The 23,070-nt window shown below is 41.6% G+C and overlaps 1 protein-coding gene across 1 annotated transcript; it reads left to right on the top strand.

The window, feature by feature from the left end:
• Positions 1-7,551: 7,551 nt before the first annotated feature.
• On the top strand, positions 7,552-21,957 carry LOC120057103 (arrestin red cell). The gene is made up of 14 exons (XM_039005519.1): positions 7,552-7,761; positions 10,189-10,219; positions 10,333-10,393; positions 10,552-10,596; positions 10,696-10,892; positions 10,983-11,042; positions 11,207-11,274; positions 11,426-11,646; positions 11,768-11,840; positions 15,185-15,322; positions 15,602-15,685; positions 19,780-19,856; positions 20,326-20,380; positions 20,596-21,957. The coding sequence occupies exons 1-14, from the start codon at positions 7,739-7,741 to the stop codon at positions 20,678-20,680; spliced, it is 1,218 nt and encodes a 405-aa protein (XP_038861447.1). The 5' UTR covers positions 7,552-7,738; the 3' UTR covers positions 20,681-21,957.
• The last annotated feature ends 1,113 nt before the right edge of the window (positions 21,958-23,070 follow it).

The raw sequence follows: 23,070 nt of genomic DNA, 5'->3' as shown, positions 1-23,070 counted from the left end.
ATCCAAGCTGGCTTCCCTTGACACTTTTTTTGTGAAGCACCAGGACCATTCAGTTAAACTCGCTCAGTTTAGCTCGATGCTGATTGGCTAATTTTTAATACTTTTTTTTGTCAAGAGAAGTAAGATGCTCGCTGGCTTCCCTTGCCTTCAATGCTACGGGCGGCAACAATGTCATACTCGTTTGGACCAGACAGCATCAGATAGATGGCCTACATCTAGAGAGACAGAAGGGCGCTGTTTCAATCACTCGGATGCTTTCTCCAGTGAGAACGCACATTCAGCCTCTTGTGAATTGAAGGGAAATTATGAAACAGAGAGATGAAAGAGATTATTTTATGTTTTTATATATATTTTTTGTCTTTTTTTGGGAAGCCTGGCTTCCCTTGACATCCATGAATACACACCACTGCTACTAGGAAGACTACATTTGCGTTCTAAAGGACTGACATGAGCATGATGCTGCCCATTTTATCATACATTTTGCCTATAAAAGGCCTATATCAAAGTGTATTTGTCACGTGCGCCGAATACAACAGGTGTACACCTTACAGTGAAATGCTTACTTACAAGCCCTAACCAGCAGTGCAATTTTTAAGTAAAAAATAGGTATTAGGTAAAGAAAAAAAAAAGTTGAATGACAGTGAAAATAACAGTAGCGGGGGGGACGACGACAGTGCAAATAGTCCGGGTAGCCATTTGATTACCTGTTCAGGAGTCTTATGGCTTGGGGGTAAAAGCTGTTGAGAAGCTTTTTGGTCCTAGACTTGGAGCTCCGGTACCGCTTGCCATGCGGTAGCAGAGAGAACAGTCTATGACTGGGGTGGCTGTGGTTGTTGACTATTTTTAGGGCTTCCTCTGACACCGCCTGGTGTAGAGGTCCTGGATGGCATCTTGTTTGAATATAGAAGGTAACGTGTAGGAACTCAAATATTTCAGTGATATTTCTGCAGTGTGTCGACTTGACAGATCCCATGGGATGATGCGGCACACTATGCTGATAAACCTATTATTTGCCCTGGTATAGCCCTATTCGGACTGGTTTTACTAGAGACGTTGGTTTTGTAATTGTTATACAAGCATGTGCGCTATTTCTCTGCACGATTCACACAGGATTCGTTTTTCGAAACTCCCCTGTAATTCCAAATTTTTTCAAATTGAATTGACTCTTATGACGGAAGCATGGAGGGTTTTTGTTGTGGCGTAAAGCCTAGACTATAAAATGTCTAGACTATAATAGGCAACACTGATAACTCTTGCTTGGCTGCCAAATGTATAGGTCTCCCCATAATATTTAAATTTATGAAGTGCGATCATAGGCTAATCATTATTTTAACGATCCATGATAGACGTCCTTCCTAATAACGATCCCCCCCATCCTGCTGATTTGAGCTTCTGAACCATATTTGCACATGATTGTGTTTGTGGAGGAGAAAGTGAACATGCCTTTTCCAAAAAGTTTTGCGGAAATAGTATAGTGCTTTGCGATGTAGCTACCATCCTCTAGGTTTTCACGCCAACCCTAATCTAGCGCGTCTGATTCAATAATTAGCTGGTTGATAAACTGATCAGGTTAGTTACAACTGTGGTTGGAGCGAAGACCTAAAGGAATTTAGCTCTCAGAGAACAAGGTTGGAGAGCCCTGACCTAGGACATCAACAGCCAACCAGTGTTTCATTAAATAACCTATAGGCACAAAAGTTTTTATTGCACATTTAGGCCTAATTAACTGATGCTGTTGGCGATTTTCAACTTCAATTCACTGGCACTATGAAGAATAGCTTAACCATACTCATTGATAGCCTAATATGTACTTTAATATACTTTTGGTGAATTTGAGGCATTGCTAGACATGCCATTGCTACACTGAACAAAAATATAAACGCAGCATACAACAACTTCAAAGATTTGACAGAGTTACAGTTAATATAAGGAAATCAGTCAATCAAAAATAAATGAATTAGGCCCTAATCTATGGATTTTACATGACTGGGAATTCAGATATGCATCTGTTGGTTCTCACAGAATGTATGGGAGTGGATCGGTTAAATGAAAAAATCTGAAAACCAGTCAGTATCTGACCACCATTTGCCTCATGCAACGTGACACATCTCCTTCGCATAGATTTGATCAGGCTGTTGATTGTGGGCTGTGGAATTGTGTCCCACCCCTCTTCAATGGCTTTGCGAAGTTGCTAGATATCGGTGGGAACTGGAACATTCTGTTGTACACATCGATCCAGAGCATCCCAAACATGCTCAATGGGTGAAATGTTCAGTGAGTATGCAGGCCATGGAAGAACTGGGACATTTTCAGCTGCCAGGAATTGTGTACAAATCCTTGCAACATGAGGCCATGCATTACCATGCTGAAACATTTTTATTTTTATTTAACCTTTATTTAACTAGGCAAGTCAGTTAAAAACGAATTCTTATTTACAATGACGGGGATGGCGGCGGATTAATGACATGAAAATGGGCCTCAGGATCTCGTCATGGTATCTCTGTGCATTCAAATTGCCATTGATAAAATGCAATTGTGTTTGTTGTCCGTAGCTTATGCCTGCCCATACCATAATCCCACATCCACCATGGGGACCTCTGTCCACAATGTTGACATCAGCAAATCGCTTGCCCACACGACGCCATACACGCTGTCTGCCATCTGCCCGGTACAGTTGAAACCAGGATTCATCCGTGAAGACCACACTTCTCCAGTGTGCCAGTAGCCATCGAATGTGAGCATTTGTCCACTGATGTCGGTTACTACGCCGAACTGCAGTCAGGTCAAGACCCTGGTGAGGACGACGAGCACGCAGATGAGCTGCCCTGAGACGGTTTCTGACAGATTGTGCAGACATTTTTTGATTGTGCAAATCCACAGTTTAATCAGCTGTCCAGGTGGCTGGTCTCCAACGATCCCGCAGGTGAAGAAGCCGGATGTGGAGGTCTTGGGCTGGCGTGGTTACACGTGGTCTACAGTTGTGAGGCCTGTTGGACGTACTGCCAAATTCTCTAAAATGACGTTGGAGGCGACTTAATGTAGAGAAATGAACATTAAATTCTCTGGCAACAGCTCTGGTGGACATTCCTGCATTCAGCATGCCAACTACACGCTCCCTCAACTTGAGACATCTGTGGCATTGTGTTGTGACAAAACTGCACATTTTAGAGTGGTATTTTATTGTCCCCGGCACAAGGAGCATCTGTGTAATGATTGTGCTGTTTTATCAGCTTCATGATGTGCTACACCGGTCAAGTGGATGGATTATCTTGGCAACGGTGAAGTGCTCACTAACAGGGATGTAAACAAATTTGTGCTCAAAATTTGAGAGAAATAAGCTGTTTGTGTGTACGGAACATTTCTGGGATCTTTTATTTCAACTCATGAAACGTGACCAACACTTTGCAGGTTGCGTTTTATATTTTTGTTCAGTGTGTATATAATGTGTCACCCTCACTTTCTTCCTGTATTTTCGCTCTCTCTCTTTATGTCTTCTCTCTCACGCGCTTCTAGGTGTGGTATCCCAGCTGAGTGTCTGTTTACAGGTTACTGTGCATATGAGTACAAAGGGGTATGAAAGGTGAAGACCACTGTGTGTGGGACTACAACTTGAGAAACAGCAGCACCAGCAACAGCTTTGGGATAAGGGAAAACTCACAGTAAAATCCCTGCCTTACGTTTTTGTAACACAGAGAAATAAAACTTGATTGTGTTCATTACTTCATTGATGCACTGATACAGTATGAGCCAAAATGTGTATTTTTAATAAGGTTTTCCAGAACAATCCTCATTCCATGCAATCTCACACAATGATCTTGTGTTTATATCAGATCCTCAAAAGGTTCTACAGCTGCACCATCGAGAGCATCCTGACTGGTTGCATCACTGCCTGGTATGGCAACTGCTCGGCCTCTGACCGCAAGGCACTACAGAGGGTAGTGTGTACGGCCCAGTACATCACTAGGGCCAAGCTTCCTGCCATCCAGGACCTCTATATCAGGCGGTGTCAGAGGAAGCCCTAAAAATTGTCAAAGACTCCAGCCACCCTAGTCATAGACTGTTATCTCTGCTACCGCACGGCAAGCGATACCGCAGAGCCAAGTCAAGGTCCAAAAGGCTTCTTAACAGCTTCTACCCCCAAGCCACAAGACTCCTGAAGAGCTACCCAGACCCCTCTTTTATGCTGCTGTTACTCTGTTTATTATCTATGCATAGTCACTTTAACTCTACCTACATGTACATATTACCTTGACTAACCAGTACCCCCTGTGTATAGCCTTGCTTGTTATTTTACTGCTGCTGTTTAATTATTTGTTACTTTTATTTTCTATTTTTTACTTAACACATTTTTTTTTTTAAATCTTAACTTCTTAAAGCATTGTTGGTTAATGGCTTGTAAGTAAGCATTTCACTGTAAGGTTGTAATCGGTGCATGTGACAAATAACATTTTATTAAAATGAATAATAATAATAAACCTTTGCAAAGTGAATTGTCTGTGTGTACAATGCAACTGACACTCGAAGTGAAATACAGTTTACATAGAAATGACACATTGGGACACATTTCATTGTAAAATGATCTTTCATATAATTTATATTTTAATTGCTGATACCTCCACTTGTACAATATTATATGTCCAACTGCTCACATGTTCTTGACCTGATTTTTTAAAAATGTTGTTTGCACAGCAAATGCTCTCACAGGAGTATTTACATGAACATTCCTGCTGGCCTACTTTTCCAAAAATCCATTCATACCACAGAAACATAACCACTGAAGGTTGGCCTTTCTCAGTTAGGTACGGAAATCCATTAATCCAATCCTAGTCTCTTGTGACAAAAAAACATGGCCATCCCACACTTGAACTGGATGCAGAGATTTGTCAAACCCTGTACAACAATCGCAGGTCCTGCAGCCAGGCAGCCACTTCCTGTAGTTCAGGAACAGGATGTGATGCCATCAGGCGAGGCCAGCCATCTTGTTGAGCAGGGCCTTCTGGTGCTGGAGGTCAGAGTTCTCAGTGGGTTGGAGTAGCCCTGAAACCAAGGAGGAGGAAAGAAATTAGGATAACAGAAACAGTCAATTTTACATTTGTAAACAACCCTGACGGTGTCTCCAGTAATGACATTTCTGCAATATATATATTTACTTTCATTGTACTGGTGTGAGTATATAGTCTGTCACTACTACATGTTTCCACGACGATATTGAATTACCTACCATCATCTCGGCCAGGGGCATGGTGGCCAACAGCAACTTTATGGCGACTCTGGATGTCCCGGATGGCCCCTCGCCTCTGAGCCAGGTCACCCAACACGGGGCTCAGGTGCCCCTCCCCCACCGTCACCTCCAGTGTCATCACAGGCTCCAACACCTGCCCCCCCACCTGCCTCAGAGCCTACAGGAATGGACAAACACAACACTGTTACTACTGTAGTATTACTATCACCAACAAACACGCTACTCTATTGCTAATGCCTTTTTTTCTTCTATGGGCACTCACAAACCACTGAGGAGACTACAGTACATAGGCAGAGAGCATCTCACATTGTGTACACAACTCTATCAAGGGTGTTCCTGTGCAGGTGTTAATGTACAGTACTAGTCAAAAGCTTGGACACACCTACTCATTCAAGGGTTTATCTTCATTTTACTATTTTCTACATTGTAGAATAATAGTGAAGAAATCAAAACAATGAAATTACACAGATGGAATCATGTAGTAACCAAAAAAAGTGTCTCTTTCTTTAAAGTTGCCACTCTTTGCCTTGATGACAGCTTTGCACACGCTTGGCATTCTCTCATATAGAAAAGTAGTGTAGGGAGTTGTGTCTGTTCTATAACTTCCAGTGCATTCGGAAAGTATTCAGACCCTTTGACATTTTCCAAATTATTGTTACATTACACCCTTATTCTAAAATGTATTAAATTGTTTTTTCCCCTCATCAATCTACACACAATACCCCATAACGACAAAGCAAAAACTGTTTAGATATTTTCGCAAATGTATTACAAGTAAAAAAACGAAATACTATATTTACATAAGTATTCAGACCCTTTATTCAGTACTTTGTTGAAGCAGCTTTGGCAGCGATTTCAGCCTTAAGTCTTCTTGGGTATGACGCTACAAGCTTGGCACACCTGTATTTGGGGAGTTTCTCCCATTCTTCTCTGCAGATCCTCTTAAGCTCTGTCAGGTTAAATGAGGAGTGTCACTGCACAGCTATTTTCAGGTCTCTCAAGAGATGTTCGATCGGGTTTAAGTCCGGGCTCTGACTGGGCCACTCAAGGACATTCAGAGGCTTGTCCCGAAGCCACTCCTGCGTTGTCTTAGGATCGTTGTCCTGCTGGAAGGTGAACCGTCGACCCAGTCTGAGGCCCTGAGCACTCTGGAGAAGGTTTTCATCAAGGATCTCTCTGTACTTTGCTCTGTTCATCTTTCCCTTGATCCTGACTAGTCTCCCAGTCCCTGCCGCTGAAAAACATCCCCACAGCATGATGCTGTCATCACCATGCTTCACCGTATTGATGGTGCCAGGTTTCCTCCAGAGATGACGCTTGGCATTCAGGCCAAAGAGTTCAATCTTGGTTTCATCAGACCAGAGAATCTTGTTTCTCATGGTCTGAGAGTCTTTAGGTGCCTTTTAGCAAACTCCAAGTGGGCTGTCATGTGCCTTTTACTGAGAAGTGTCTTCCGTCTGGCCACTCTACCATAAAGGCCTGATTGGTAGAGTGCTGCAGAGATGGTTGTCCTTCTGGAAAGTTCTCCCATCTCCACAGATAAACTCTGGAGCTCTGTCAGAGTGACCATCATGTTCTTGGTCACCTCCCTGACCAAGGCCTTTCTCCCCTGATTGCTCAGTTTGGCCGGGCGGCCAGCTCTAGGAACTTCTTCCATTTAAAATCCAGGCTGTATCACATCCAGCCATGATTGGGAGTCCCATAGGGCGGCGCACAATTGGCACAGCGTCATCCGGGTTTGGCTGGGGTAGGACGTCATTGTTAACTTGCCTAGTTAAATAAAGGTTAAATAAAAATAAAAAATAAGAATGATGGAGGCCACTGTGTTCTTGGGGACCTTCAATGCTGCAGAATTTTTTTCGTAGCCCTACCCAGATCTGTGCCTCAACACAATCCTGTCTCGGAGCTCTACTGACAATTCGTTCGACCTCATGGCTTGGTTTTTGTTTTTTGACATGCACGGTCAACTGTGGGACCTTATAAAGACAGGTGTGTACCTTTCCAAATCATGTTACTTATGCAAAATGTAGTTAAAAAAAATAAGAATAAGAAATAAAAGTAACAAATATAATTAAAGAGCAGCAGTAAAATAACAATAATGTAATCAATTTTAGAATAAGGCTGTAACATAACAAAATGTAAAAAGTCAAAGGGTCTGAATACTTTCCAAATGCATTGTATACACATTGCAATTCAATCTGCAACGCTCTAACGTTGCGTGCCAAAAAGCACTACCTTCCTACCATTTGGGCGTAGGGCATTCTGATAGTGCGTAGCTATTGCGCAATGCTACACTGTTCCCAAAAGCGCGAATTTATCAGCGCTGCACGGATCGGATGAGTTCCTGCTTTTGCGGAAGCGAAAAGGAACGGAAGCCAGCGCCAGAGAGCTTGCAAGGGTGGAGTAAAATACACCATAAAATATACAGATAACAATTCACAGAAATACACACAGCTTGTTCTTTTGCCACCAATATACCGAAAGCCTGTCGAGGAGATGGGGGACAAGGCGGGCACCAGGTAAGGATTCATTCCCCCGCAATCTCGTATTTTCTACTGCCTTGTCAGTGTGTGTGTGTTGTTGTGTGTGAAGGCAAGAGCACGGGTAGCTAGCTACGCTAGCATCTTAGCATCACTTGAGACCAGCCTGTTCCCCTTGCATCAACATCAGATTGGTCCATACTTACCAAGGCAAGAATAGCAACTAGCTATCTAATTAAACGTTAGAGACTATTTAGCCAAAACGACCATAGTCGTAGGATTTCGATAGCAGTGTTTGTGTTGTTGTTAGCCAGACCCATATGTTTCCTAGCTAGCTAACGTTAGCAGAGGTAGTTAGGTAGCTAGAACTGTTCGGGTGGAAGAGTCTTCGCAATCCACCTGTATATCCCTGTTTTACCTACACCTTGATGACGATAACATAATTTCTAGTTTAACTAGATAACTAACTAGTTTCACTTCACTTGCAACAGTTTTAGTAAGCATGTTCTAGCTAGCTGCAGGGTGGGGTAAACGGTCTTATGATGGCCACCGTGGTGTGTGTGGGTTTAGGTACAACTCGCATCCAACAACTAACGTTACTGTAGCTAGCTCAAAATTAACGAATGAGCTGATATGCATGATTGATGTACTGTTTTGATTCCTGGCTAATTAGCGGTCTGTTTATTTGGCCCTCAGTGACATGTATTTGATGTACATTTGACGCTTAATCGCCCAGTGTTATTTCATGTATAGATAAATATCCTGCATGTAAACAAACAAACACAGTCTATCCAGCTATTGATATCATGTGCCATATACACGTGATTACTGTATAGGGGCATGTTGTATAGCCACTGTTGTGTGCTGTCCATATCAGGCCAGGACAATTTAAGATGCAGCTATTCATACACTTGCCGGCCTGACACCGTTGATAACTTCAAAGTATTTTGCTCTTGGTAATCAGCTGCTTGTATCTGCATCAGTATGTACAGTCTGACTCTGAGCAGCTGTACTTCTCCACTAAGTTATTCTGGATCGATGTCCTCTGCAAGTGACTATAAATAATGTGGAATATATTTGAAAAGAATGTGCAGTTTGGTTCTCTACTGACATTTTTCATAGATTTGATTTATTGGTTATTGTGCAGTGGACAGGGTCACGTTCATGTAGAAGGTTTGAAGTAAACGGTCAGATTGGTGTTTAGGTTCAGTGTTTTGGGATTTAGGGTCAAGGTCAGGTTAATAGGTGTTTCTCTTGTGGTCTCTGAAGCGTCAGCAGCAGTGATGACAACCCCCTGATGGATGCTAGTGAGCAAGTGGCGTGGCGTTTTTGAGGGGTCAAGGGTTTGGATGGTAACTGGTGAGGAAGTATAAAATGTAGCACTGGCTCGTAAATGAAGAGTCAGCAGAGCTCTAGGCCAATGAGATTCAAACTGAGCATGTGCGAGAAGACATGACTCACTATAGTTAAATTATATCCCAAGTCAAACTAAAACCATATCATGACTTAGACTTGGCATCTATAAGGTCTTATTTATGCATACATATGCTGTTAGTGTGCTTATGTTCTCCACCACTGGTGGGAAAAGGTAAAGTGTTCACCTTCCTCCACTAGTCCTGGTCAGAAATGGACTAGTAGTCAGTGGTCCCTCTTCATTCTCCTAATGTTAAGGAGTTGTTGACTTGTCCTTATCAGTTAGTTATCAGCAGTCACTGGGATGAGTTTCTATGCAAATTTAGCCTAGATATCCCATTTATGACAGGACTATAGTCGTTCAATGCTTGCCTGTTAATATCCTCTTTCCTCCTATATGCACGCACACACTGTGTTACACCTTGCCACAGTCCATGAACCTCTCACACGTATGTGTGTTTGGGTACCTAGGTTAGGTATGCATAGGGTGTGTGTAGGCCTAGTCTGTGATAATGGAAGTGCTCTCTGAGAATTTAGTTTGCAAACTATTGTTGAACGGAATTTTTTTTCTGCATGCTGCAATAGGCGTAAAGAGTACACACAGTATGTATCAATGCTCCTTTGTTGATATTCCTCGTGAAATGAGGAAGGAGGGTTTTTTCCTGTTGTGTTTGTGGCAGTCAGCAGCAGGAAATGGCCTCTATTTGCTGGGAGAGAGTTTCCTGTCCAGATGCAGGATATTGGGTCTAACCCTACACCTCTGGGACATGATAGAGGACAAACTGGACGAACACCAGGGGCGTATTCATTACGCAGATTCTGTTGCAAAATGTTTCTTAAACGGAAGCAAACGAAACGAGGAGTGACCTACCTTAATTTGTCCAATTAAAACTCTAATTCTAGTAGCAAAACGTTACATTTTGCAACTGTTTGGACTAATGATTACACCCCAGAGGTGTGAAAGTTACACCCCATACTTTATAGGCTATAGCTTCCTACTTGATCAAATCTCTCTTTCTTTCTTGCTTTCTATCTCCCTTGTCCTTTTGTCAGAGTCTTCAAGAAATCAAGCCCCAACTGCAAGGTAAAGGACATGAGTATTGCATTACTAGTTGTATCCTTTGATGGTTTATGTTATTAATTGTGACACTTTCACATTTGTCTAAGTTCCTCTACTTCCCTCCCTCCTTTCTGCAGGTCACAGTATACCTGGGAAAGAGAGACTTTGTGGATCACCTTGACCAGGTGGACCCAGTCGGTAAGTGCTGGACGATCAATGAGTGTACTGGTGAGAGCATCATGGGACTCAGAATCTCTCATAAAACTGACTCGTTTTATTGTTCGTAAACACTGTGTTTCAAACAATTAACATTGTCTAATCAAAACCTTACCTCTTTACATTTTCCTTTCTCACAGATGGTGTGATTCTAGTGGACCCCGAGTATCTGAAAGAAAGGAAAGGTATGAGTTGGCATCTTCCTCATTCTCTCCACTGTTTTGTCTCCTCTATTTTTTGCCATTTTAACCTCTTCTGATGTTCAAACCCCTCCTTCTCCCCAGTGTTTGTGACTCTGACGTGTGCATTCCGCTATGGCCGTGAGGACCTGGACGTGCTGGGCCTGTCTTTCCGGAAGGATCTGTACATCTCCACCTTCCAGGCCTTCCCTCCAATCGCAGAGGAACGCAAAGCCAACAGTCGCTTGCAGGAAAGACTACTGAAGAAACTGGGCCAGCAGGCACACCCCTTCTACTTCACAGTGAGTCAAGTAGACACACACAACCACACACACACACATGAACATACATACCCTTGAGACTGTAAAATATGGCAAATGTGTGTCTCTCAGATTCCCCAGAACCTGCCGTGCTCAGTCACCTTACAGCCAGGACCAGAAGACACGGGGAAGGTAAAGACACTTCAGCATCACTTCATGCAAACTTACACATTATATGACGGATATCTAAACTCAGCAATTTCCATACCTGTAGAGTCAACAATACACACCCACATGACACTAATAATGCCGATTTGATAATTTATGTCCATGTCTCTTCTCCTTTCCCTCTTTAGGCATGTGGGGTAGACTTTGAGATCCGAGCGTTCTGTGCCAAATCGATAGAGGAGAAGATTCACAAACGGTACGAAAACCATTTTACTCTGTGTGTCTTCTGCAGGAGCTTTTTAGGGTCTGTAATCCTTGAAAACATGTGATAACCATGTCTGTGCATTTCTCTGTATGTTTTTAGTTAGTCAGCAAAGTTGGTGATCTGTAACGTGTGTGTTGTGTAGGAACTCTGTGCGGCTAGTGATCCGTAAGGTGCAGTATGCCCCAGAGAAGCCTGGGCCTCAGCCCATGGTGGAGACCACTCGGAGCTTCCTCATGTCGGACCGCTCACTACACCTGGAGGCTTCTCTGGATAAAGAGCTCTACTACCATGGAGAACCCATCAGCGTGAATGTTCACGTCACCAACAACTCCACCAAGACTGTCAAAAGAGTCAAAATCTCAGGTACCTGTCTTTCATCAAAGTTGTATCAATTGTTATTTTATGACTCTAGGCTCTATTCGCTCTTCTCTCCTCTGTTTTCTTTTGTATGTGTGTGGTTAACTCTTTCTTTCCCTCTCTCCAGTGCGACAGTATGCTGATATCTGTCTGTTCAGTACGGCTCAGTACAAGTGTCCAGTGGCTCAGGTGGAGGCAGAGTGAGTATTTTACATGACTATTATACCTATCACTCCTCAGTTCCTTTATTTCCACTTTGCCTGTTTCCTTTTATACATCACGCCTAGGGCTGTTGCGGTGACGTATCACTGCCACACTGGCAGTCATGAGTCATGACCACAGTAAAATTCTACATGAACGTCGAGTCAAGGTAATCTCTTTTTATGCACTCTGGACATGCATTAGTAGTAGCTTGCCCAACTCCCTAACGATCATCAGGTGGCTAATGGCCTGGTACTCAGGGCTCTATTGTTCCTCTAACCCAGTGGTTCCCAACCAGGGGTACTAGGACCCCTGGGGGTACTTGGCCTATCCACAGGGGGTACTGGAAGACTGGTTGGTCAAATCTACATGAGGGGGTACTCCGGGCAGAGCAAAATTAAATTGGTGGTACAGTAACCAAAAAAGGTTGGGAACCACTGCTCCAACCACTCTGACATCTATGCAAATGTACATCAAACACTTATCAAGACAGTAGGTGCTTTTACAACTTACCTCACTGTGCTTGATCAATTTGAAGAAAGAAGTTCAACAACAGGTTCAAACTGAGTGGAAAACATGGCTTCTGTGGCTGTTGTTTCAAAGCCTAACACAACAAAATGGACAGCGCTTTCTAAGGTGATGATTAATTCAAAGCATACATATGCATATTAGAGCTTATGCATAAGCATAGGCCTATATATGAGCCCAAGCCCCCAAATCCCCCTGAATTAAAATAAAGATTGTGCCATTAAATAGCCAACTACATATTATGCATGGCAGAAAAACATAAATACTGATTTATGATATCTGTGGTACATAATCGGTCTAGCTTAAATGAAACAAATTCAGATTTAGACTATAATTATAGTGAATTTGTTTTAGATTTTGAATAGCCAAGTAATAGGGCATTTAAACAAATTATAATAATGGACTGACACATTACCTTTTAGCTACAAAATATCTCACCACCGTGAGTTTCAATCTCCTCCTCTCCTTTATTCCTTTCTCCAGCGCGCAGAGAGAGAGGGGCTGTTAACAGTTTAATGAAATATGTTTAGTTGTGAAAACATGTTACTGTCGATGTTCCTAAACAGATTTCACTTGGTTTCACAAATTAAACACTGGGTAGCTGCAGGAACAGGGTTGGAGAGCACAGAGTTTGGGCTGAATATCACCTGTCGCAGAGAAATTACCAGAATAGTCTACCCAACATGAGTGAAAACCGTACCGGCAGGAAAGTGGCCTCCATTTGCTATTCCAGTGCATATGGATGACATGTATTTTTTTTATTGCTTGTTTGATAATGGGCCATTATAAATCACAACTAATTTTACATATTAGTAAAGACAAGTTCAAATTCAGAATAGTCTGATTGGTGGAAATATGATCACTTGAGAGAACAGCGTGTGCAGCCTGAGGCAAGGAGCAGAGCTCAAGCTTTTTTGTTGCGACTTTCTCAAATCATCAATAGCCTATAGTCGGATCATACAGCCCATATATCTTTGATTTCTAAATAATTTTAAGGTTTGTATCATTCACAACTAAAGTTGCCAAATAACTCTAAACCTAGCGCATAGGACCTGTTTCAAATTATCACTTTTACGCCTAACATAGCCACTTCCTATGCACGCTCTCTCGCTCCGGAATGGGAATAATATCCAGTCTATTTTATTCAGCTAAGTTCAATTATATTCTTCTTACTATAAAATCATATCATGTTCTCGGGACTTATACGCATATATTGTCTGCTAAATGAACAAGACTACAGCTTATGGCATATTTTTTTATTTAAAAATAATTTTATAGCCAGATAACACACAGCAACAACTCATATTCTGTTCTTCTGAAATACATTTTTTCCATATCATAATGTTTTTTTATTTTTTAGACCTGCCTAAAATAAATGAATTTATTGTGATGGTGTATATTCAATTAGTTTTATTAAACTTTTTTAAATGTCGATGTTCCAAAGGCGTCAGAGGCTTGTATGCTACTTGTCTGAGTGGAGCCTGGAGATGTTAATTTAACATGTTTGTTAATTAACAGTCAATAACTGTGAGACTGCCAGCCTTTTGCATGACAATAACCTGCTGACAAATGTTATGACCGCTGCAGCACCTGACTTCATGGTATATAGACTATGTTGGTGAGCATTAAAGGTTTAGTTATACCATGTTTGATTTCTGGCGCCATTCTGCCATTGTATATCAGTATTTTAGGATGAACAAATGTTGAAACAACATTTACCCTGGTCTGGCAAGAAACAACAAAATGTTGAGTTTGTAATTCTAAACACAGTTCCTTCTATGCTACAGGTAGAGGACAAAACATGGAAACTCTGTGGGAATGAGAAACAACAAGTACCCAAAGCAGAGGCTACATTGGGAACCTGTTCATAAAAATTTGAGGCTACTTTAGATACACAAAATTACAGGGTGTTTCTCTGCTATGTCAAAAAGAGTGGTGAAGCGCTGTCTCGGTTACCCTGAGAACATCCCCCATCCCCTGGCAGTTCTGAACTACTGCAGTATAGCCAGTCATGCATTGTGGCTGGTAGCAACTGGGACACACACAAGCTGTGTAAAGCTTGTGTGTGTGTTTCTTTGGGTCGGAGCTTTCTCAGGGGCTACGTAGCAGATCTTAAATTGTTCTCGGATCTAGTTTGACTGTGTCTGCCTTGCTCGGTGGCGTTGGTGGCATCCATCCGCAAAGCCCAACTGGAGTGTAGCAACAGGAGGGAAGAGAGTGGATTTGAACCGCCATTCCTGAAGCCAGAACAACAACCCACTTGTCAAATATTGTTCACTTCTTCTTTTGGTTTCATCAATTCCTTTTTTGCTTTCTGTTAACCTTTAGTATTTTACACATGCAAGAAAGAAAAATAGTATCATGTTTGTAGCTAAGTTAGCTGAAAAGTCCTCTTCCAGGCCCACAGCCTCATCCAGTAAGTATGGCTGCTGTTCAAACAAATTCACTGTAGACTTGATATTTATCTAAGAAGTGTAAGGCAATATGAATAAATCATACATATTTCTCTTTTCAATACTGTATGAATACTTTCCAGGAGTAGCTCTGTTATTTTATATTAGTGCTGAAGTTTGATTTGGTACAACGGACCCTTGTTTCTAATAATATCCTGTACAGTTCTGGCTCAGGCTTGCTCTCCCTCCCCCATCCTTTCCTTTCCTGTTCATGCCATTATCATTTTTCAGACTTCCAAGACATTTCTCTTAATAACTTCTAGCTTGTGATCAGCTGTTTTTCCATACCTTCTTGTCCAGATCTATTGATATTTCAGTTATGTCCCAGGTGTGCTGATAGGTGTGTGTGTTCCTCTCCTCAGTGACCAGGTGTCGTCTAGCTCTACGTTCTGTAAGGTGTACACCCTCACACCCACGCTAGACAAGAACCGCGAGAAGAGGGGCCTGGCCCTGGATGGAAAGCTCAAACATGAGGACACCAACCTGGCCTCCAGCACCATGTACGATGACTCACACACTCAAACACTGTAGTCTGGCATCCAGAACCATGTTAGATAATAATGACACTCTCTCTAGCTTGGCCTTAGCACTATTTCACACACCACACATACTGTAACTTGGCCATCATGTGAGTTTACACATACATGCTGAGGGAGTGGTTGAGCTCATAAATGCATTCTGATTTATTTTCGAACGCAGCACCCTAGAAGATGCAAGAACTCATCCCTTACTGAGAACCTTTTTCACCACCCTCTCTTTCTCTCATGTTTGTGTTTCAGTGTTAAGGATGTAACTAACAAGGAGGTCCTTGGAATCCTGGTCTCCTACAGGGTCAAAGTAAAACTGGTCATCTCTCGTGGAGGGTGAGTTCCACATGAGTCTGGTCAATATCAATATGTTGCTGTGGGTGGTTCTGTGCAGGTACACACTGCAGTGTTTTCCTTACGCGCTACTTTTTATACTTCATATATTAACTAGGCTTCTTTTAATTTAAAAACCTCAAAGTCTAAGGGTGTTTCTCAAAATACATACTGCCGTGCTCCAAGAACGCAAATTGGAGCACGGGAGGGTCGGAGTATGAGTTCAAATTAAAGTATGTGAAACAGAGCACACAGGGCACTTCTTGAATGCGTACTCCATTTGTACATATTTTGAAGCATGCATCGACACAAGCTTCAACGGAAAGTATGCAAAGAATTATGACGCAACCACGTAAAAAATGCTGCAACATTTCTTGAAATCAATGGCAGGCATTATTTGAGCTGAAGCGAGAGAATGAAATGTTGGCTGTTCACATGTCATATATTTCCTGACTACAATATTTTATCTTGATATGTTAATAAATACATGCTGTGTTAATTTTGGCATGTTTTCCTGCCTATGTACCGTATATTGGCTAGCTACTGGTACTGTTAGATGGCCACAAAGAATTGTTAGCTAGAATTTACATCTATCTTGTATAATATTAGTTTTAAGTAATTTTTGCTTGATTTTATTTTATTTAACCTTTTATTTAACTGGGCAAGTCAGTTAAGAACAAATTCTTATTTACAATGGAGGCCTACCCTGGCCAAACCCGGATGGCGCTGGGCCAATTTGGACTCCCAATCACGTGCGTCACCTCTTGCGTCACTACAGTGCCTTTGACCGCTGCGCCACTCGGGAGCCCAACTGTTAAACTATCTGGTTAGCTACATCATTATGATTCACATATAGCTAGCTGATAGTTATGAAGTAAAACGGTTGCTTTGTGTTTATCTTGTTTCGTCTCTATTGCCATTGTTGTCATGGTTGGAAAACAGTTCAGTGAATGGGGCTAGCTAGCCACGAAGAATTGGTAGCTACCCATGAAAAATGTACATCTACCTTGCATAACATTAGTTTTAGGTCATTTTTGCCTGTTTAACTACATTATTACGATTCACATATCTAGTTGATTATTATGAAGTGAAATGTTTGCTTTGTGTGTATCTTGTTTCATCTATTGTTGCCATTGTCCTGGCTGGAAGAAGGTAAAGTGTGAGGTAATACAGTAGGGGGAGTGTGAGTGCTTCTCAAATGTATTGTTTTATGCTTTCTTCACACTTTCGTCCTCACAAGAACATGATCTGAGAATGCACTCTTGAGCATGAGAGTGTGGAGCACGGTAGTATGAAAAATTGAGAAACACCCTAAGCCTCTCGGGTTCTAAGCTGACATGTGGAATTGTTTTAAGGTGGTCATAACATGGATCATTTAGCTATTTGTTTTGGAATTGTAGGACCCCTTTAGGTATAAAAAATAACTATGCATATAAATATAAAACAAGTATTGAATTTGGCCTTTACTACTATAGCCCATAGAAATGCATTGAATAACATATTCCTAAATGGCAAAAGACAGTTAAAAAAAAATGAATTATAAGGTTTAATAAGAAAGCTCAGGAAATATACACACTACCGGTCAAAAGTTTTAGAACACATACTCATTCAAGTGTTTTTCTTTATTTTTACTATTTTCTACATTGTAGAATAATAGTGAAGACATCAAAACAATGAAATAACACAGATGGAATCATGTAGTAACCAAAAAAGTGTTATAAAATATATTTGGATTTGTTTATTTGAGATTCTTCAAAGTAGCCACCCTTTCCCTTGATGACATCTTTGCTCACACTTGGCATTTTCTCAACCAGCTTCATGAGGTAGTCACCTGGAATGCATTTCAATTAACAGGTGTGCCTTAAGTTAATTTGTGGAATTTCTTTCCTTAATGCGTTTGAACCAATCAGTTGTGTTGTGACAAGGTAGGGGGCTATACAGAAAATTTGGTGAAAGACCAAGTCCATATTATGGCAAGAACAGCTCAAATAAGCAAAGAGAAACGACAGCCCATCATTACTTTAAGACATGAAGGTCCGTCAATACGTAAAATATCAAGAACTTTGAAAGTTTCTTCAAGTGCAGTCACAAAAACTATCAAGCACTATGATGAAACTAGCTCTCATGAGGACTCCCACTGAGAATTTTCCTGCAGTTCTATATTGTTTCTCAACAGGGAATCCATGTTTACTTGACAGAACACAGCCTTTTTTCTTAGGTTTTTGCCACAATAAATGTAATTGAACGACTAGACTAGTTTTTCTGACTAGATTACTAATCTACCGCCTTCCCTCCAAGTCTGAAACCCTACCAACTCTGTGACTCACAAACATCCTGTCCCCTCCCTGACAATCCCACCCACAGTGATTGACAGGCCAAACTGTTAAAGGAATAGTTCGCCCACATTTCTAAATGACACATTGGTTTCATTACCCTTAGTGTCCATAGCCACAGAGCCAATAAAATATGTAATTTTAAGAACATCATTGTGGCAATTCATATCTTGCAGTAAAATTGTAAATATAATTTGAATCTCAAGAGACTGGTTTAGTGTTAAAGGTTATATTACTTAGAAAAAAGCTCTGATCATATGGGCCTAGACAATATCTCAAACATTAACAACACACTGAATTCATACATTTTAATTGTTAAGTCACAACCCATTTTACCAAAATGGGAGGTAAAGTCGTTAAACTATTCAACAATTTAGCTGTGTATTTCGAATAGAATCAAGGAATTAGAATGTATCAGAGGTCACCAAAATAAAGCTTGTTCTGCAAAAAAAATTATCCAGGAGGGCATGCCCCCCGGACCCCCCCCAGCACTCTCTGGCTGGCTACTTCCATGTACTCAGGGAAAAACTGACACACACACCTACCACTTTTACTGACCACACACATGCTGTAGTCTACACACACACACCTTTACACCCCAATCTGTGTCATACACTCCTGATACTCTGCCACTACAACTTGTGTATAAACAGTCATAAAATCACATCTCCCAGACCCTCACTAGTCTCTCTGCTCCTCCCACTCCACTCACTGGTGCGCCATGCTTTGTGGTCTCCCCTCTCGGTTGCGGTTGCCTTGGTTTTGAGTTCCCGCCTCATTTCGTCTTCCCTCCTGTGGTTTGTGTCTCTCTCGCCTACTGTGTTTGTCCGCCCGTCTGTTTGTCTGTGCGTCTCTCCCTCCATCCGTGCATCTGCTCTTGCATTGGGTTATCTCAGGCTGCTGAGGGGCGTGTTAGAAAGGTAATATGACATCCCAGCCACCACCTGCATGTGTGTGTGGTGATCTTATGCCCTACTGCCATTTGTGTGTGCTTGGTTGAGTGTCTGTGAGCCAGAACCGCCATCAGTGCCTCTTAAGTGTGTGTATGTGTGGTTATTTTACATACCAGCCATTGTATGTCAAATCTCACCTGCAGATGCTAAGCTGCAGCCTCCTGTGTTCTCCCTGCCTGAGTCAGTCCTAACCCTAAGGATGGTGTGAGGTTTCATTAGGCTGTGGCCCAAAGTCACACTGATGCAGAGTTATCAATGCAGTGTTGAGGGGAATGAAGCTTGAATATATTAAAAGTCTGCACACCTTGGTGTTTAGGCTTTGATTTATTACAATTCATTGGTTATTACTGTATAATGACTGTTTGCAAACGAAGTGCTACCCAGAACTGAAGAGTTCACATTGGGTGAGATCAATGTTCGACAGCAAAGGAGGGTTGATGGGCTTTATTCCCCCTTCAATGATCAAACATGTCACTAATCACTATTTCCTGGGTGGTTTCCTGTCAGCTCTTGGATTATTCATTGTGCAATAGTATATCATATGAATGTTTCCATAGAATAACTATCAAATTGTTATTGATTGACATGCATGATTGAACATGCATGTGGTCCTTCGTAGCTCATTTGTTAGAGCATGGCACTTGCTACTCCAGGATAGAGGGTCCAATTCCCGGGACCCCCCATACTTAATGTATGCACGCATGACTAAGTCGCTTTGGATAAAAGCGTCTGCTAAATGTCTTATTATTATTATGCATGCATATATATTATTATTGATCTTACTGAATGTTTATATTCTGTGTTTTTCCAGAGATGTGTCGGTGGAGCTGCCCTTTGTCTTAATGCACCCCAAACCCATAGAACTGCCCGTATCCCGCCCACATTCAGGTACCTACAGACTCCCACCACCTCTCCATAAACCCACTATCAGGTCTTTATCTCAGTATTTCGGGTTCCTCTCCTTCCCTTCATTTGCAGTGAATTGAGAGAGTTGAACAAATCCTCTGGCAAGCTTCCACCATATTCTTCCACCTTGTTACATTCACATATTCAAATGTTCCGATCAGTTCAAATTAAGGAAGATGAGCACTTTAGAGTCTCTCAAGTGGCTTGCTTTTTTGTGTGATTGGGAAGCAGTGAATTAGTGGAAACTACTAATCCTATAAGTGAAGAGGAATTGACAAAGTCTTGTGAAATATCTGTCAGTAGTTTAGTTCAGCCTTGTGGGCAGGGAATAACAGTCCCTCACATGCACATCAAATACATAATCTCACTCTGGTATTTCCTGCCTGTAAATTACTATGGAGTTGCCATGGTGACATCACACTGACATGTCATTATCTGTGTGTTCTAACAGCTGTGCCGGAGTCGGACCCTCCCATCGACACCAACCTGATAGAATTTGAATCAAAGTGAGTATTAATCTGGTCTGTCTGACCATTGTAATCACTGCTTCTTTACTGCGTTTACACAGGCTGCCCAATTATTGGCAAAAGACCAATAAGTGAAAAAAATATCAGAATTGGGCTGCTGGTGTAAACGCAGCCAAAGACACCCTAAGACTATTCCCACAGATCTAAAACACTCACACTTCTGCCATGTTTCCTTGTTTCTTGTCGTCCTGCAGTAGTTTCTCCCAAGATGACGACTTTGTGTTCGAGGACTTTGCCCGCCTGCGGCTCAAAGGAATGGCAGACGATGAGGACTGTTAGAGCTCACACACACACTCTTACACACACACACGGTGGGATGAAAGCATGTGGATGGAGAGACGTGGTGGCCTCGTGGTCTTCCCGATGTTGCTTGCGGTGTTCTTTTGTCTTGCTTAAGCCACTTGTCTTCTTGTACATGTTCTCTGTTTTGCGTTCTCGCTGTCTGCAGTGGTTGTTGTTATGGGGGGTGGCAAACAAGCGAAAACCCAGCACCATGTAAATGTTGATGTAATATTGTACCATGGCAATGCTGACAGATCCACAGGTGTCATTTGGCCAGCAGTTTCGAGGTGTTTAATAAGTGCTATAGTGGATAAAAAGTAGATGATTTAAATGTAATAAAGAGGGATGATGTGCCATGGCTGTCCACGCCGAGGGAGTGCCATTAAAAGGAAGGGGGCTTTATCGTTCTTTTTCCACCAATAGTGATTTAAATGTAATTATTTCTACAAATATTGATCATATTGATCATGTATTGATCATTGATATAAAACGAGGTTTAGAGCGTACCTGTAAACACACTGAGAGAAGGGCAAACACACAGACTGACACACTTTGGTTAGTGATGTAATTTAGGCAACCCTTTCATCTGCCCCATCTTGACATTCCTGAGTTTCTACCCTGTCTGTAAAAACCTTCATGTTTTAAGGGAAGAATACGGAGGTTTCTGTGATTCACTCTCTTCTACAATAAAGAGGACAGATGATACGCTCCCACTTACAGTAAACTTGCACACACTGGACCTGCACTGTATAGCCTAGTGATACTCCTCATTGTCAGTTAATCTCAATGCACCACTGACATTCATCAGATTCTTGCACATGGTCTAAGAGAATAGGTATTTTCAAATAATTTCTACATCAGATTCCATTCACTCTTGTGCTGAATCCCAAACTGACCCCTCAGTTTGAGATACATCATTGGTGTCAGAGCTTTGTAGAGCAACAGCGACACCAATGGAGCATGTTTTTCAGCAGTGCTGTGAACTATGATCTGTGATTATTGTTGTTGTGCATCTATGGGTTACCTGTTTGCAGCTCTGCTAAGTGAATATTTGAAAGTGCTGCCACTGAGCTGTGGGAGAGTCTTAATGTCTACAGAAAGTATACTGATATGATTTTGATCGAACATGACAGAACTATTAATATTATTACTATTGTATCATTGACTATGATTATTCTCAATCATTTAATACTTTTGTTTGCCTTAATTTTTTCTTCAGATTTTTTTTTTTTTTAATTAAAGGCAAAATGAATTAAATTCTCTAGTAGATACTCCTTTTCGTGTACGTTCTATCAAGTCTCATATCCAAAGACGGAAGAGAAGTTAATCTCACTGTTGAAGTGATGAAGTCAAGTATCCAAACATGGGCTCAGATGACTTCCTTGTCAGAATTTATTTATCTACAATGTGTGTTCGCGTTAAATTTGATTTGCACAGTAGCTTGTCAGAAGTTATCAAAATGGCATCATGCTTCACCATTTGGGGCTCAAAGTGCCACTGACACATTTATACCTACTTTGCAGAAATGTGTAGTTAGGTAAGCTCCTCTGTGGGCCAGTGAGTGACCATTGAAAAGGATGGTCGCACATAAAAACAGGAAGCAGTCACAGGACAGAGAGTGGTGTATAAGTGAAGTGAAAAACATGACAGAAGTTTGTTACTTTATTGCTCATAGTATTTTAAAACGGTTAATATTAAAACATTGAGTTAGGTCTTAGGTACTCACTTAAATAAGCCTGTACATACAGTATCTGAAATTCACAACAGTATTACAATTTGGTTTATAATTAGCTTTACCTATAGCTACATTGATTAAAATCAATATCTTTCAATAGATAAACATGTAAAAAAAGATTTGAGCCACATTCGAGGTCTGTTTTAGTACAGGAAGCTTTTGGGAAAATGTGTCAAGGTCCACCCTGGGCAGTGCAGTGTGCACCATCCTCCTCTGGTCAAAGCATACCTTGATATTAGTTGGTACGCAAGCGATTGCCTGCCACTGCTGTGTGTTCTGTGTCTGTTTGTGTGTCTCCTTACAGAGAAAAGACAGGAGAATGGACAGTGGGCAGTTATGCATACGTGTCATTACACGTCACTGTGATTAGAGTATGCATACAGATCTACAATAGAAACCCCCCAATGAGGATAATTTAAGGCTATTGGAAGTGTTACTCTGTATGGCAGTTACTGGTTCTGTTGAAGGCCTACCAGTCATCCAGGAGTTGGTCTGCTCACCTGGTCGCAGCATCGCTCTACGGAGATGCTTGTTGAATCGACGGGTGAAACGGCGCCATCTGGCGCCAGCTGTGTGTTCTGTGTCTGTTTGTGTGTCTCCTTACAGAGAAAAGACAGGAGAATGGACAGTGGGCAGTTATGCATACGTGTCA

This window comes from Salvelinus namaycush, chromosome 12 (assembly GCF_016432855.1).
Source record: "Salvelinus namaycush isolate Seneca chromosome 12, SaNama_1.0, whole genome shotgun sequence".
NCBI classification, from domain to species: domain Eukaryota; kingdom Metazoa; phylum Chordata; class Actinopteri; order Salmoniformes; family Salmonidae; genus Salvelinus; species Salvelinus namaycush.
This window is presented reverse-complemented; position numbering and strand designations above follow the sequence as displayed.

What these genes read in the sequence shown, in the direction of transcription:
- LOC120057103 (XM_039005519.1), top strand. Translation starts at nt 7,739, where the DNA reads ATGGGGGACAAGGCGGGCACCAG. An exon ending in AATCAAGCCCCAACTGCAAG is followed by an intron (nt 10,220 to 10,332) that starts GTAAAGGACATG and finishes TCCTTTCTGCAG; the next exon opens with GTCACAGTATACCTGGGAAA. An exon ending in CTGGTCATCTCTCGTGGAGG is followed by an intron (nt 15,686 to 19,779) that starts GTGAGTTCCACA and finishes GTGTTTTTCCAG; the next exon opens with AGATGTGTCGGTGGAGCTGC.